The sequence below is a fragment of the Oncorhynchus gorbuscha genome, linkage group LG15 (assembly GCF_021184085.1).
Source record: "Oncorhynchus gorbuscha isolate QuinsamMale2020 ecotype Even-year linkage group LG15, OgorEven_v1.0, whole genome shotgun sequence".
Classification (NCBI taxonomy): Eukaryota; Metazoa; Chordata; class Actinopteri; order Salmoniformes; family Salmonidae; genus Oncorhynchus; species Oncorhynchus gorbuscha.
The window spans coordinates 46596289-46612435 of NC_060187.1; the positions used below are offsets into that span (position 1 = coordinate 46596289).

Genomic DNA, 16147 nt, shown 5'->3' on the forward strand with positions numbered 1-16147 from the left:
GGTGATTGACTCTGCTGTCCTGGCGTCGTGAGGGAGTTTGTTCCACCACTGGGGGGCCAGAGCAGCGAACAGTTTTGACTGGGCTGAGCGGGAGCTGTACTTCCTCAGTGGTAGGGAGGCGAGCAGGCCAGAGGTGGATGAACGCAGTGCCCTTGTTTGGGTGTAGGGCCTGATCAGAGCCTGGAGGTACTGAGGTGCCGTTCCCCTCACAGCTCCGTAGACAAGCACCAACTAAATAATAATTATTGATTTGCTATACTTAGACTAGGTAGTAATTTATGGCTTCTCTTTACTGTGCACAACAACCAATTAATTATTAAAAAATTTGGTGCTTTTAAACATTTTTTGTGACATTCAATTGGTAGTTAGTTTGTCCCATCGCTGCAACTCCTCTACGGACTTGGGAAAGGCAAAGGTCGAGAGCCATGCGTCCTCCGAAACACAACCCTGCCAAGCCACACTTCTTCTTCACACAGAAGCCAGCCGCACCAATGTGTTGGGAGGAAACTGACGACTGCAGAGTGCATCAGTTATTTGGAGTAAGGATACAGATCCTGCCCTGTGATGATGACGTTACAGAGTAAGACAGTGTGTGGGACCAAAACTGTTATGAGCAGAAACAGCCATGGCAGGGCTAACATGGGTACGCTGAACCCAAAAAAGGAAGCTCTTAACCATCAGTGAGTACACTGTCTCTTCACATTTGGCTGCCTTGATGAAGGAAAAAGCAAACCGCACACTGCTCTTGGTTGTATCACTGATATTTAATAAGCTTTACGTATCAGCCTCACGGCCTTCGTCAAAGCTCTCAATTGCTCAGTGCCTTTTGAACATTTGGCTGCCTTTAATGTGATTTGTGTCCTACAGATCTACAGAACCTACTCCACATTTTCAAAGTGGAAAATAAGTTATAGAACATTTTCCTTAGACCCCCCCCCCCCCCGTCAGTTAATACTTGGTGGAAGCACCTTTAACAGCCAGTACAGCTGTGGATCATTTGGAATAAGATTCGACCAACTTTTAAGGCAACATACAACACAGTATAGCGAGATCCACCGCATTTAACAATGGCAAGGTGACTAGGAATATGGTCGAATACAAACAGTGTAGTTATTCCCTCCGTAAGGCAATCAAACAGGCAAAACGTCAGTACAGATACAAAGTGGCGTCGCGATTCAATGTCTCAGACACGAGACGTATGTGACATGGTCTACAGACAATCACAAAGGGAAAAGCAGCCATGTCGCGAACACCAACGTATTGCTCCCGGACAAGCTAAACACCTTCTTTGCCCGCTTTGAAAATTACACAGTGCCACCGACGCGGCCTGCTCCCAAGGACTGTGGGCTCTCATTCTCCGTGGCCACCGTGAGTAAGACATTTAAGCATGTTAACCCTCGCAGGGCTGTCAGCCCAGACGACATCCCTAGCCGGGACCTCAGAGCATGCACAAACCAGCTGGCTGGGGTGTTTACGGACATATTCAATCTATCCCTATCCCAGTCTGCTGTCCCCACTTGTTTCACCCTAGACCCACTTCAATTTGCTTACCGCCCCAATAGATCCACAGATGATGCACTCACCATTGGACTGCACACTGCCCTATCCCATCTGGACAAGAGGAATACCTACGTAAGAATGCTGTTCATTGACTATTGCTCAGCCTTCAACACCATAGTACCCTCCAAGCTCATCATTAAGCTTGAGTTCCAAACTGTCTCTGGAAGCAACGTTAGCACAATAACTGTTCGTCAGGAGCTTCATTAAATGGGTTTCCTTGGCAGAGCAGCCGCACACAAGCCTATGATCCCCATGTGCAATGCCAAGTGTCGGCTGGAGTGGCGTAAAGCTCGCCTCCATTGGACTCTGGAGCAGTGGAAACGCTTTCTCTGGAGTGATGAATCACGCTTCACCATCTGGCAGTCCAACGAATTAATCTGGGTTTGGCGGATGCCAAGATAACGCTACCTGCCAACTGTAAAGTTTGGTGGAGGAGGAATAGTGGTCTGGGGCTGTTTTTCATGGTTCAGGTTAGGCCCCTTTCAGTGAAGGAAAATCTTAACGCTACAGCATACATTGACATTCTAGACTATTCTGTGCTTCCATCTTTTGTTTCAACAGTTTGGGAAGGCTCTTTCCTGTTTCACTATGACAATGCCGCCATGCACAAAACGAGGTCCATACACATATGGTTTGTCGAGAACGGTGTGGAAGAACTTGACTGTCCTGCACAGAAACCTGACCTCAACCCCATCGAACACTTTGGGGATAAATTGAAACACAAATTTTGGATTGAGATATTCAACAAGCAGCATTACTTTTGGTAATATAGTGTATATATACAGTGCATTCTGAAAGTATTCAGACTCCTTGACTTTTTCCACCTTTTGTTACCTTACAGCCTTATTCTAAAATGGATTAAATATACAGTACCAGTCAAAGGTTTTGACACACCTACTCATTCCAGGGTTTTTATTTATTTGGACTATTTTCTACATTGTAGAATAATAGTGAAGACTTCAAAACTATAAAATAGCACATGTGGAATCATGTAGTAACCAAAAAAGAGTTGGGTCATTGGATTATTTTGATTATTTGGTGTTGCGAGTGCGCTCAGAGTCGGGAAGCAAGTACAGGTAGTAAGTGTTTTAATAAATAAACAAAACACAAACAACGCACCGACATGAAAACAGAGTCAATAACACCTGAGGGTAGAGCCACGGGGAGTGATGGATATAGGGCAGATAATCAAGGAGGTGATGGGAGTCCAGGTGAGTGTCATGAGGCGCTGGTGCGCTTGACGATGGTGACAGGTGTGCGGGATAATCAGCAGCCTGATGACCTAGAGGCCGGAGAGGGAGTTGATCTTTTAACACAAGCTTCTTTCTTTTCACTTTGTCATGCAAGGCCAGTAATATGGACCGAATCCAACGTTGTTGATCCCTTTGTTTTTTCAAGTATTGTGGTGGCAGCATCATGTTATGGATATGCTGGTCACCGGCAGGGACTGGGGAGTTTTCTGCGGGACAATTACACATAGTTTTATGCAAAAGACACTCCAGAATGGCTTTCCGATTATTAGGTGTTGAGTGTTCGTGAGTGGTTTAGTCTCAGTCCTGACTTAAATTAGCTTCAAATAAAATCAGAGACAAGGTTTAAATATCACTGTCCATCAATGATCCCCAACCAAACTTGCTGAGCCTGAGCAATTTTGAGGAGAAAAAAACGGTGGATCTATTATGCCCTGAGAGTTTGCAAAGTTTAATCTTAATTCAAATGATTCACAGTTGCAATGGCTGCCAATGGTGTGTCCACCTAGTAGTAACTTAGTGGTGTGGAGCCCATGATATATTAGTTTGACATTTATCTTAATTGAAACATTTTTCTATAACTTTCTTTTGTTTTGAAAATGTGGAGAAGGTTGTGTAGATCTGTAGGAAACAAATTGAATTACATTTTAAGCCAGAGAAATGTGATTTTTTTTAAGGCAGTTTAGAATTTCTATAGGCACTGTAGCTGATGTTGTCTGGCCAAAAAGAGTATGGCATGTCATACTCTTTTTGACCAGACCGCATCTGATACATGGGCTACATATAGTAAGACAGAGGGGCGCTGTTTCGGTCACTCAGATTCTTTCTCCTGTGAGACAGTTTCAGCCACTTGGTGGGTGCACAGTTCACGGTTTCGGTTACTGGAATTATTTTTGGCTGAACTTGCGAAGGCAACCTACTTTTTGAAGTGATTTGTTTGACAATCAGATGAAAACATCATGACTGGTTGTGCTCATGACACATTTTAAAGGTAATTCAACCATGTCTTTAATATAAAACCTATTTTAAAAAGTTGTACATGGGTGAGGGGTGTATAGGGGATTTATAGAAGGTTTTATAAAAGGAAACAGCACATCAGAAACACCTCCGTCCATCCATCCGTCAACAACACTGAAATTGGCTGCTTTTGGAGATCATACAGTGTGTACTCTGGTTCTACAATCTAAGGTCTTTGGGCGTGTCTGTTTCTATCAGGTCCAGAAGGAGATCCATATGAGGTGGCTGAGGTGGCAGGATAACAGCTACGGTGTGGTACTGCCCGGTGCCAAGGGTAGTCAGATGGACACACCGTTCTAGTGCTCTTCATCCACCTCTCCTCTTCCTCTCCAACCTCTGTGTTTTTAATGAGTGTCTTTCGTCGAGGGGTTGGAATAAAGCGGAAGACAAGATTCCATTGGATATCTGTTTACATTGGACAATAAAGTAATGTTCTTCTTCTCCTTCCTGTGACCTCCACACATTGATAATGTACTTTTAGGAGCGACTGCTGTACATTGTGTCCTTGAAACCTACGATGTCCTCTCCTCTCTCATCATAATCTCATTTCTAAAGGGACCACCATTGAGCTCATCCATTGTGTCCAGCTCGAGTTGAACTGTTTGGCGCATTGTGAAATTCTCCTCCTCCTCCTCCTCCACCTCCACTCAGCATCATCTACGGTTTTGTTACATTGAAGGACAATGGAAGTCTATCTCTGTGTAGCTCTGGTCCAGGGCCTTACCTTACGTTCTCTGTGGTACTACACCACGTTTTGATGTGTTTTTAGCAAGTCAATATGATTGACCTTCTACTGGAAAATAGATGGTTTTATGTATTAAATGTGCCCCCTGTTTTTCAGGTTTTATTAGAATATTATCTTATGATGTGTGTGTTGCATTCTCTGTGTTTTAGTGCCTTTTTGTTTGTGTGTTTCTCTCTGTGTGTGTGTGTGTGTGTGTGTGTGTGTGTGTGTGTGTGTGTGTGTGTGTGTGTGTGTGTGTGTGTGTGTGTGTGTGTGTGTGTGTGTGTGTGTGTGTGTGTGTGTGTGTGTACGCGCATGGCCATTGCTCCAATGCCATAGATTCTGTATGTAGTATTAGGTCCCCTTGAGGTCCTTTGATATGGCTATTGACCATAAGCAGGAGAAACACACTGCAAGATAGAAATTCATTAGCCTCTAGCTGTGAAATGGGGCCATTTCTACTATGAAAATAAATATGGCTACACGTGCAATGCAGATACCATGCCAACTGCATTGTGTGCTGATGTTTAATTCTTTTTCTACTTAGGGTCAAATTATGTTTGAATAAAGCTGTGTGCTTTAACATAGGCTGAATGTGATGCATAACGAAACAGAATTCTAAACAGAAGAATGTGGTGTCTCTTGAAATAAAGCTACATTTATACTTGAACAGGCTATTGTATTTGCAAGGATCGATGGTGTCTTCTAAGAGTATCAGTCTCACTGCCATCAAGTGGGGATTCGTATTGCAAGACAATTTACGACAATTCTACAACCTATCTGAAGTGAGCTGGGTCTTTCCAGGAAACGAGTACCTTTTAGCATCCTTTTATGTTAAGTAGAAAATGTGTACCAATATTGAATTTTAAAAGCCTGTTACATTGATTGAAGTGCCCTTTACTATAAACCACAGTTTTCTGAAGCTTGCATTCAATTAAGGCTTTAGTTTAGTTTCACTTGCACTTATTCTAAATGCTAACGTTTTAGCATTTGTGGCACAAATCCCATCCATGTCCTGAAAACCAACATTAACATTTTTTTGCGCATCATATCCAAATCATCCAAAAGTATCTCAAATTGATAGTGAAGCTCCACAAAGTCACTTATAGAGAGATATGAACATGATGTGCAAAGACGTGTATAATATCAGCACCATGTCTTTAATTGGATTTGTGCACAAATGGTAAAAAGTTAGCATTTGAAAACTGTACAGCACTTTGAGATATCAGCTGATGTACGAAGGGCTATATAAATAAATTTGATTTGATTTGATTTGAAACAGTGACAGGGAAACTAAACCACAGCATGGATTTCTGTCAAACCTGGTCCATAGACTGTTTACAGGGTAAGGAAACTAATGTGAACTTTGTAATTTGGGTGAACTATGCCTTTAAGATGAAATCTTCAATCGGTCAACAGTGAACCCTGTTACTTTATTTGGCACTTATTAGTATTGTTTATTTTATTAACAACTGTGTGGCCGACACCAATACCACCATTAAGTTTTCTGTTGACACAACAGTGGTAGGCCTGATCACCGACAACGATGAGACGGCCTATAGGGAGGAGGCAGTTTGGTGCCAGGACAACAACCTCTCCCTCAATGTAAGCAAGACAAAGAAGCTGATCATGGACTACAGGAAAAGGTGGGCCAAACATGCCCCCATTAACATCGACAGGGCTGTAGTGGAGCGGGTCAAGAGTTTCAAGTTTCTTGGTGTCCACATCACCAACGAACTATCATGGTCCAAACATACCAAGACAATAGTGAAGAGGGTACGACAAAATATTTTCCCCCTCAGGAGACTGAAAAGATTTGGCATAGGTCCCCAGAGCCTCAAAAGGTTCTACAGCTGCACCACCGGTTGCATCACCGCCTGGTATGGCATCTGCTCGGTATCTGACCGTAAGGCGCTACAGAGGGTAGTGCAAATGGCCCAGTACATCACTGGGGCCAAGCTTCCTGCCATCCAGGACCTATATAATAGGCGGTGTCAGAAGAACGCCCATAAAACTGTCAGAGACTCCAGTTACCCAAGTTATAGACTGTTTTCTCTGCTACCGCATGGCGAGTGGTACCGGAGAGCCAAGTCTAGGACCAAAAGGCTCCTCAACAGCTTCTACCCCCAAGCCATTAGACTGCTGAACAATTCATAAAATTCGCCACCAGACAATTTACATTAACATTGCCCCCACCTACATGTACAGATTACCTCAACCCCTGCACACTGACTCGGTACCGATGCCCCCTGTATATAGCCTCATTACTGTTAAAATTAGGTGAAATCAAAAGTTTGTTATGACCAAGTTATACTTCTTAAAAGGCACCGAATTGTTGGAATGACCCAGCTGGCAACCGGAGAGTTGTTGGCATCAACATATCAGGGGCTGCATACTGCCGTTGTGCCCTTGAGTAAGGGACCTACGCCCTAACTGTCCATGGGTCTTTGCTTTGGGGCGCTGCTCTGAGGCTTACCCTCGCTGTAGGCCCACTTCTGATGTAGGGTATATTGTGCAAGCAACCCAACAGTTAGATTAATACATATCTATTCTCTTCTAATAAATTGAAATGCTATTTTATCCTACCAATGTTTTCTGCCGCGCTCTCGGCATAACTCCCTTTCCACACTATAGTTTATGACCTCGATCAAAAGTTCAGACAGGGGACGCCGCGCCCTCAGGCAGCACTCAGAAGGAGAGCGATTTAGCTTGTTGTTCCTCCACTGCGGTTTGGGATTTAAGGAATGGGAAGTATAGAATTCTAGGACAGGATGTGGAGGAGTACAGCACAGCCCCTTACGTCGCGTTGCTGGATTGGTTTTTGAGGAAAGACAACTCCACACTATTTATCCCGCATCTGGAGGAGACCGTGAAAGAAACGCGTAAATTGAAACCTCGCTCATCCAGTGGACCCAAATCGACTTTATCTGTTACTGGTAAGCAACTTTATTTGATTGCATGTTTTGCTTTCTCTATACATTTCCATTTCAAACGCATTTACATGGTGCGATCTGGGATAATAACTGAATACGACAGTAACTGTGATGATTTCACGTCTGATCCGCAGTTATTGGAAGTTTTGTAGGACACTTCTTGTTAGTAGGCTATAGTCTATGGGTGTCGGGCAGGACATCGTATTTGGACTGCTATACCCTGAAGAGATGCGTGAAGATATTGCGCAAACGAGTTCCAAACTAGAAACAGCGGGAGGGATCATTTATTTCTGGGCATGGGCATTCAGAATAGAAAAGGCAAAGTTATTATTATGCACACAGTTCAAAATACTTTTCCATTCCATTGCATCGCGCCAGACTCACCTTAAGTGGAAACACGTTTATTTTCTTCTGGATAGTGACGCGGGCGTGTCATGGAGAAAGAACAAGAACGGAAGATGGTTAATAACAGGGTCTACTCTGCTGTCTCTTCATCTAGCTTTGTAGCCAGTGTTACATGTCTAGACATGATGTCTGTAAACATACCCCCAGCAGTTTAAATGGGTCGAATCTCTTGTCTGCTCAACTCAGCTGTTGGTTGTTGTATTCCATAGTATGGAGGGAGCCCCTTAGGGGTCATGGTCATTTTTTATTCGTTCCCTCAATATAAAAAAAATAGTTCCCTCAATAATTCCCTCAATATAAAAATGTGTTCCCTCAATTTATTCATTTGTTCCCTCTGACCGAGTGCATGTCCATGTCATGCATTGATCAGAGTTAATTTAATTATACTTCAATCTGGACGTGAAATACCAATATCTTCTTAATTGTTTGAATGTATTATTGAGATAATCTCGTTCATTTACATAGTTTTTACTCCCTTTTCAGAACCATGGTTGATATGGCTGACTTGATGAATGATAGTTCAAATGACAAGCTACTCTTGATTCCTTGTGGGTTTGTGTAGCCTGTCTCTATAAGAAAAACATTCTCATTATGTACAATCAGTGGTGGATCAAGTACCTAATTGTCATACTTGAGTAAAAGTAAATATACCTTAATAGAAAATGACTCGAAAGTCACACAGTAAAATCCTACTTGAGTAAAAGTCTAAAAGTATTTGGTTTTAAATGTACTTAAGTGTCACAAGTAAATGTAATTGCTAAAATATACTTAAGTAGGTAAGTAAAAGTGCAAATCATTTCAAAAATCTTTAAAAAAAATTATGAATAGCCAGCGGCACTCTTAACACTCAGACATCATCGTTTACAAACAAAGTATGTCTTTAGTGATCCGCCAGATCAGAGGCAGTAGGAATGACCAGGGATGTTCTCTTGAGAAGTGTGTGAATTACAAAAAAGTTCTGTCCTGCTAAGCATTCAAAATGTAATGAGTATTTTTGTGTGTCAGGGAAAATGTATGGAGTAAAAAGTACATACATTTCTTTAGGAATGTAAATGAAGTAAAAGTACAAGTTTATGCTGAAAGACAAATAAAAAAAACATATATATCGTAAAGTACAGATACCCGCAAAAAACAACTTAAGTAGTATTTTCAAGTATTTTTACTTAAGTACTTTACAACACTGTGTGCAATGACGGTCCCATTCCCACTTCCCAGCAAGCACATAACATTCTGAGAACCATATGTCTCTTAGAGCTTGTTGAGTGGGTGGTTGTCCTATGGTTAGTTTGCATACAACCTTCCCATAACATTCCCTACAGGTTTTTGTTATGGTTGTATTTAAAGTCGTGTTCTCAGAACGTTAAGAAACAGCGCTGTTCCGTGGGAAGTACTTAAGCATAATGTTTCCTCATGGTTCTATTTAATGTCATGTTCTCAGAACGTTAAGAAACAGCGCTGTTCCGTGGGAAGTACTTAAGCATAATGTTTCCTCATGGTTCTATTTAATGTCATGTTCTCAGAACATTATGCAAACTTTCCATAAAAACCACAAGAAATCATTAGTAACGTTCAAAGAACGTTCTAAGAATGTCATTTAAAAAATATATACGTTCCGTTCTCAGGATCAACAAAACTCTCTGTCCTCTGCCTTGTAATCTTAATGAGTGCTTGTTTCCTTTGCAATAGGGTATGTTTGAAAAGACTCAAATTAACAGCTTTGTTTGAGTAAAAAAAACATGGTATGTAAGCACCATTCTGGTGGCGCAATGGACTAATTCAATGGATAGAGTATCAGACGATCATAGTTTTGAATCTCACTGACGCCGTGCCACCATAAATAATACATGTGTTTGCATGATTAATGCCTAAGCAAATTCATTTCAAAGTATCCTATCTGTGCTTGGAGAAAACAGTTAACTTAATCTAGCAGGGTAATTAAAAATCTTAATGAAACATGCTCTCTATAACGTTATTTAATTACCTTCAAATAACCTAGAATGTCCGCTCTCAGAACGTCAATAACACCTCCCAGGTTCAGTGAACCATAGAAAAACATTCTCAGAACCTTGCTGCAACCTAAAAATGTACATTCCCAGAAAAGGCTAAATGTTCACTTCAGTACTCAGAACATTTTTAAAAAAACGTTCAATTCTAACAGTCAGAAAACGTATGGCTTCTTTCCCAGAACCAATGGGAAACCAAAAATGTAAGTTCCCACAGAACTTCCAAGGAACCAATTGTGCTGGATTGGCCGATAGACTAACATATTGCAGCCTTAATGTAATTCTACTCACTGGGCATCAACGTTGTTTACATGTCATTTCAATGAAATGACTTTGAACCAACGTGGAATAGACGTTAAATTGACGCCTGTTCCCAGTGGGTATTTATGTAATTACATGCTTCAAATGGTGGTGATCACTAACCATTCAATAGCTTATTTCCATTTTTAGTGTTTTCCTATGCTTCTGAATCAAAAGGGCAAACATTAGTAACGGTTCTTTAGATACCTACCCTGGCAATTAGCTAATTTCCCAGTGAACATATTGTCATCACAACAAAGCAAATAGCTTTAGTTATGAACAAAGAGCCAGAGCCACTTTAAACCATCTTTCTGTGCCTGGTAGGCTATGTTCACCTGGCTATAGCGCAGGGATGAGTGGGCATCATTTCACCTATTAACACCGAATGATTGAGTCATGAGTCATATGCACGATTGTGAACATAAACACATCCAGGAGCTTGGCTGTGCCATGTTTTGCTGGACGTACAGTACCATTTGAAAAGTTTGGACACACCAACTCATTCAAGGGTTTTTCTTTATTTTCACTATGTTCTACATGGTAGAATAATAGTGAAGACATCACAACTATGAAATAACACATATGGAATCATGTAGTAACTAAAAAAGTGTTAAACAAAGCAAAATATATTTTATATTTGAGATCCTTCAAGGTAGTCATAATTTGCCTTGATGACAGCTTTGCACACTTTTGGCATGCTCTCAACCAGCTTAACCTGGAATGCTTCTCCAACAGTCTTGAAGGAGTTCCCACATATGCTGAACACTTGTTGGCTGCTTTTCCTTCACTCTGCGGTCCAACTCATCCCAAACCATCTCAATTGGGTTGAGGTCGGGTGATTGTGGAGGCCAGGTCATCTGACGCACCACTCCATCAATCTCCTTTGTGGTTAAATAGCCCTTTACACAGCCTGGAGATGTGTTGGGTCATAGTCCTTTTGAAAACATATGATAGTCCCACTAAGTGCAAACCAGATGGGATGGCGTATTGCTGCAGAATGCTGTGGTAGTCATGCAGGTTAAGTGTGTCTTGAATTCTAAATAAATCACAGACAGTGTCACCAGCAATACACCCCCACACCATCACACCTCCTCCGCCATGCTTCACAATGGGAACTACACATGTGGAGATCATCCGTTCACCTACTCTGCATCTCACAAAGACACGGCGGTTGGAACCAAAAATCTCAAATTTGGACTCATCAGACCAAAGGACAGATTTCCACCAGTCTAATGTCCTTTGCTCATGTATCTAGGCCCAAGCAAGTCTCTTCCTCTTATTGGGGTTCTTTAGTAGTGGTGTCTTTGCAGCAATACAATCATGAAGGCCTGATTCACGCAGTCTCCTCTGAAGAGTTGATGTTGAGATGTCTGTTACTTGAACTCTGTGAAGCATTTATTTGGGCTGCAATTTCTGAGCCTCGTAATTCTAATGAACTTATCGTCTGCAGCAGAGGTAAGTCTGGGTCTTCCTTTCCTGTGGCGGTCCTCATGAGAGCCAGTTTCATCATAGCGCATGATGGTTTTTGCGACTGCACTTGAAGACACTTTAAAAGTACTTGACATTTTCCAAATTGACTGACCTTCATGTCATTTCTCTTTGCTTATTTGAGCTGTTCTTGCCATAATATGGACTTGGTCTTTTACCAAATAGGGCTATCTTCTATATACCACCCCTACGTTATCACAACACAAATGATTGGCTCAAACGTATTAAGAAGGTAAGACATTCTTTAAACTAACTTTTAACAAGGCACACCTGTTAATTGAAATGGATTCCAGGTGACTACCTCATGAAGCTGGTTGAGAGTATGCCAAGTGTGTGCAAAGCTGTCATCAAGGCAAAGGGTGGCTACTTTGAGGAATCTCAAGTAGAAAATATATTCTGACTTGTTTTACACTTTTTTATTTACAACATGATTTCATATCTGTTATTTCATAGTTTTGCGCCGCCCTATGGGACTCCCGATCACGGCCGGTTGTGATACAGCCCGGGATAGAACCTGCAGTGACGCCTCTAGCACTGAGATGCAGTGCTTTAGACCCCTGCGCCAGTCGACCTTATGAATCGGAGGCATATGAAAAATCTGAAACTGAAAATAAGCTATTGAATGGTCAGTGATCATCACGATTTGAAGCATGTAATTAACTAAATAGAATCACATTTAGGCTGCGATATGTTATCGACCAGGTGGGGCCATCATGGCAGCCTACATAAGGAGAATGCCATGGCCTCTCGAGTGGCGCAGCGGTCTAAGGCACTGCATTGCAGTGCTAGTGGCATCACTACAGATCCGGTTTCGATCCCGGGCTGTGTCGCAGCCAGCACACAATTGGCCCAGCGTTAGGGGAGGTTTTGGCCGGCTGGGATGTCCTTGTCCCATCGCGCTCTATTGACTCCTTGTGGCAGCCGGGCGCAGTGCACGCTGACTTTGGTCGCCAGCTGTACGGTGTTTCCTCGGACACATTGGTGGTGCGGCTGGCTTCCGGGTTAAGCGAGCAGTGTGTCAAGAAGCAGTGCGGCTTGGCGGGGTCGTGTTTCAGAGGACGCATGGCTCTCGACCTTCGCCTCTCCCGAGTCCGTACGGGAGTTGCAGCAATGGGACAAGACTCTAACTACCAATTGGGGAGAAAAAGGGGTAAAAAGTACCACAAAAAATATATAAATACAGAATGTGGTTTTTAGGCCTATTTATTATACATGATGATCGGTACGATAATGAATCAATGTGTATATAAAGCGAGCTATTCATAAACATCGTTCATATGTATTAGTATGCCTATATGTCACCCCCCCCACCCAAAAAAGTTGACTATGTTTTGAAAAGTGACTTTATTACTATCATTATGATTGGTATTCTGCAGTCTAATTAACCCCATCACCTGTCCACCTCTTTCCTTCTGCGTGTCAAGTTGTTGCCCTGCCCGTGATGCATTAAACTCTCCATCGTCCCCATAGGGTCAGGAGAGGATGCCACGCCCTCGGACTCACCTTCTGGTGCTGCTGGCAGCGATATGTGTGGCAGAGCCCTTTACCAGCCCCAATGGCAGCGACAACGAGGTCTTGAAACACACAGAGGCGTCACTCACCAAGAGCCAGGTCAGTGACTGTCTGTGTGTCTGGGACCCTCTTCCACATCCGGGCCAGAGTTTGCTAGGCTGGTTAAACCAGACTGAACATGGCGCTGAACATGGTGAAAAGTTTCTTCATTAAAGCAATGCTAGAACATTATTGTCTGTCAAGACATTTGGAAGTCGGCTGAAGCTAAATCCTAAACCCTGGGCGCCAGGCTGATGGATCTGTGGGAAACTGTTGAATTAAGATTTTAGATGACGTGATGCGACGTGTTGCGCAGTGACTTGGTTGTCGACGTTTTCTCTGCGGCTTTTCATTCGCTGAGTAAAGCACATCACCCGATACTCTCCTGCTTTTTGAGTTGAAGTGGTGCGAGTCATTTTGAGTAGACCTGTTCCTTTCTTCCTCTCTTCTCAGAACCTAGAGATTGAGAACGCCATTGGGAACTTTAGCCGAACCGAGCAGGGGGGTGGACCAGCCGCAAGTGAGTGTCTCAAGATATTGAGCCTATTATTATGTTGTTGTTGAATACTGAGCATCTGTAATCTTCTTGTCTATCTTCTTTTCCTTCTGTCTCTCTCTACCGCTCTCCCTGCCACCCGCCTTTCCCCTCCACTTACTGCATCTCCGTATTCTCCTCTGATCCATCTCTTTTTTCCTCAGCCCCGGCAGCCTCGTTCAACACCACATCTACCCCAGCCCCAGCTCCTACCCCCACCCCTCAGTGCCCAGGTAATCAGGTGGTGTTGGTGGGCAGCGAGGGCTGTGGATGCCCTGTTGGCATGGTGAATGTGGCAGGAGAGAACTGTACCTGCCCTGTGGGTTACACTCTGCGGCGAGCAGCAGGGTGCCTTGGTGAGTCCATAGACTTGTACTAGAAAGCTCCTATTACTTCCAAATGGTGAAAGCCCTCAATGGCACTGCCAACATGCTTTGGTCCAAGTGCACCCTCTGTCTGACTCAGTAAAGAGCAGTCTCCTACAGTGCGCGAGTGGTATGGTCTGTGCCACTTTTAACATGGAATCTACTGTGCTGCTCTTTTATATTGCATCTCTCGTTCTGTATCAGATGTAGATGAGTGTAAAGGGGAGGGGCCAGGGCCATGCAGTCTCCATGCCGACTGCACAAACACACCCGGCTCATACCTGTGCAAATGTCTTCGTGGTTACCTGATGGGTGCAGGAGGATGCCAAGGTGAGTGTGTGTTTGGTTTTAGAGTTATGTGATATTCTCTGTGTGTGTGTGTGTGTGTGCTTATTCATGTGTGTGTTTCAGATATTGATGAGTGTGCTCTAGCTGAAGTGACCGGGCTGCAGGCGTGTGGGTCTGGGGCAGACTGCAGGAACACCCTTGGATCCTTCTCATGTTTCTGTCCAGTTGGATACGTTATGGCTCTTGACGGACACAGTTGTGTGGGTGAGGTCTTTGTTACATGAGGGAACATTATCTGTGCGTGTGGACGTGTTTAAGGATACTTGTGGAGACCAGAAGTCCAAACAAAGATTTGACCAACTGGGGACATCTTCTAGGCCCCACAAAGTCAAATGCTATTTCTAGGGGGTTTAGGGTTAAGGTTAGTATTAGTGTCTGAATTGTGTGTCCACAAGGTCAGTTGTGCAAGACTGTATGTGTGTGTGTGCACTTTTTTAGATATTGATGGGCGAATGATAGAGAATGACATATGTATATTTGTCTCAGACGTTGATGAGTGCAGCTTTGAGGAGCAGTGTCGCAGGGAGCTGGGGAACGTGTGTGTGAACACCCCTGGTAGCTTCGTGTGTCAGTGTCAGCCTGGCTTCAGAGCAGAGGTCCCAGCCTGCATCGGTGAGTTCTCTTGTGGTTGCTGTCATAGTATCTTAAGTATGTGCCAATCTTATTCAGACTGACAATGTAATTCAGTTTTGTGAACGAATCGGATTGTCCGAAGCGTCGAACACAGGCGGTTGGCATAAAATGAACAGACCAGGGGCAGTGGTTCCTTTTCCGTTGTATCGTTTTACTAAAACGGGCCTTCTCTCGCCCGACAACATAACTCCAGTACAAGGAACGTCCAGCGTTGAAACACCAGCGTAACAAAACAAATCAACAGAAACTAAGCCGTTGACCAAAAGGCCGTGGCTGAAAAAGAAAGCAAAACAACAAACGGCTACTCCTGTCTTAGATTATCGTCGACACGTAACAGTTCCAGGGGGAAGGCTTCTCTCTACCTAAAGCCTTGCCTCAGTTAACAGAGAGACAAGGTGCCCAGTCACAGAAGCTTTCTCTGAGGTTGAAAAAACTGAAGTCCTCACAGGTCCCCGTCTCTACTCTCAATCGTCCCCCAGCTCCTCTCCTGGCACACCGATATAGGAGGAAGGCACAAAGCAATTAGTGGGCCCAGCTGTGTACTAATTGGCTTTACACTGAGTACCTATGCCCTGAGGAGGGTGCTGTCGTGTCGTCTTCCTCCGGCTGGTCATTGAACTCTCACAGTATATTAAAGGCCCAGTGGAGTGTATTTTACAGTATATATTATATACATTCCCACTCTATGAGGTTGGAATAATACTGTGAAATTGTAAAAATGATGATAATGGCCTTTTAGTGTAAGAGCTGTTAGTGTCCAAACCTCTCTGCAGCAAAACGGCTACTTTTCAGTTTTCCCCTCCCCACTCAGAACACTCCCAGAGAGTCCCAGCAAATTCTTGCTTGCGAAAGAGTTAGGTAATACTAGTTAGGTAATACTGTTAGAATAGCACATGGTACCATCAGTTAAGTAATACTGGTAGAATACAACATGATACCATCAGTTAGGTAATACTGTTATAATATCACATGATACCATCAGTTAGGTAATACTGTTATAATACCACATGGTACCATAAGTTAAGTAATACTGGT

At 43.2% G+C, this 16147-nt stretch overlaps 2 protein-coding genes across 2 annotated transcripts in view; both read left to right on the top strand.

Moving 5' to 3' along the window:
* LOC123997827 (growth hormone-releasing hormone receptor-like) overlaps positions 1–4715 on the top strand; it is a 51666-nt gene extending 46951 nt beyond the window's left edge. The window contains exon 13 of the mRNA XM_046302410.1: positions 4026–4715. Within this exon, the coding sequence (XP_046158366.1) occupies positions 4026–4127 (102 nt within the window). The 3' untranslated portion in view covers positions 4128–4715. The remainder of the gene's footprint in view (positions 1–4025) is intronic.
* Positions 4716–7237: 2522 nt separating this feature from the next.
* LOC123997261 (latent-transforming growth factor beta-binding protein 4-like) overlaps positions 7238–16147 on the top strand; it is a 70743-nt gene continuing 61833 nt past the window's right edge. Inside the window, exons 1-7 of the mRNA XM_046301422.1 lie at positions 7238–7487; positions 13151–13291; positions 13685–13751; positions 13931–14122; positions 14336–14461; positions 14543–14683; positions 14966–15091. Coding sequence (XP_046157378.1) covers positions 13163–13291; positions 13685–13751; positions 13931–14122; positions 14336–14461; positions 14543–14683; positions 14966–15091 — 781 coding nt within the window. The 5' untranslated portion in view covers positions 7238–7487; positions 13151–13162. The remainder of the gene's footprint in view (positions 7488–13150; positions 13292–13684; positions 13752–13930; positions 14123–14335; positions 14462–14542; positions 14684–14965; positions 15092–16147) is intronic.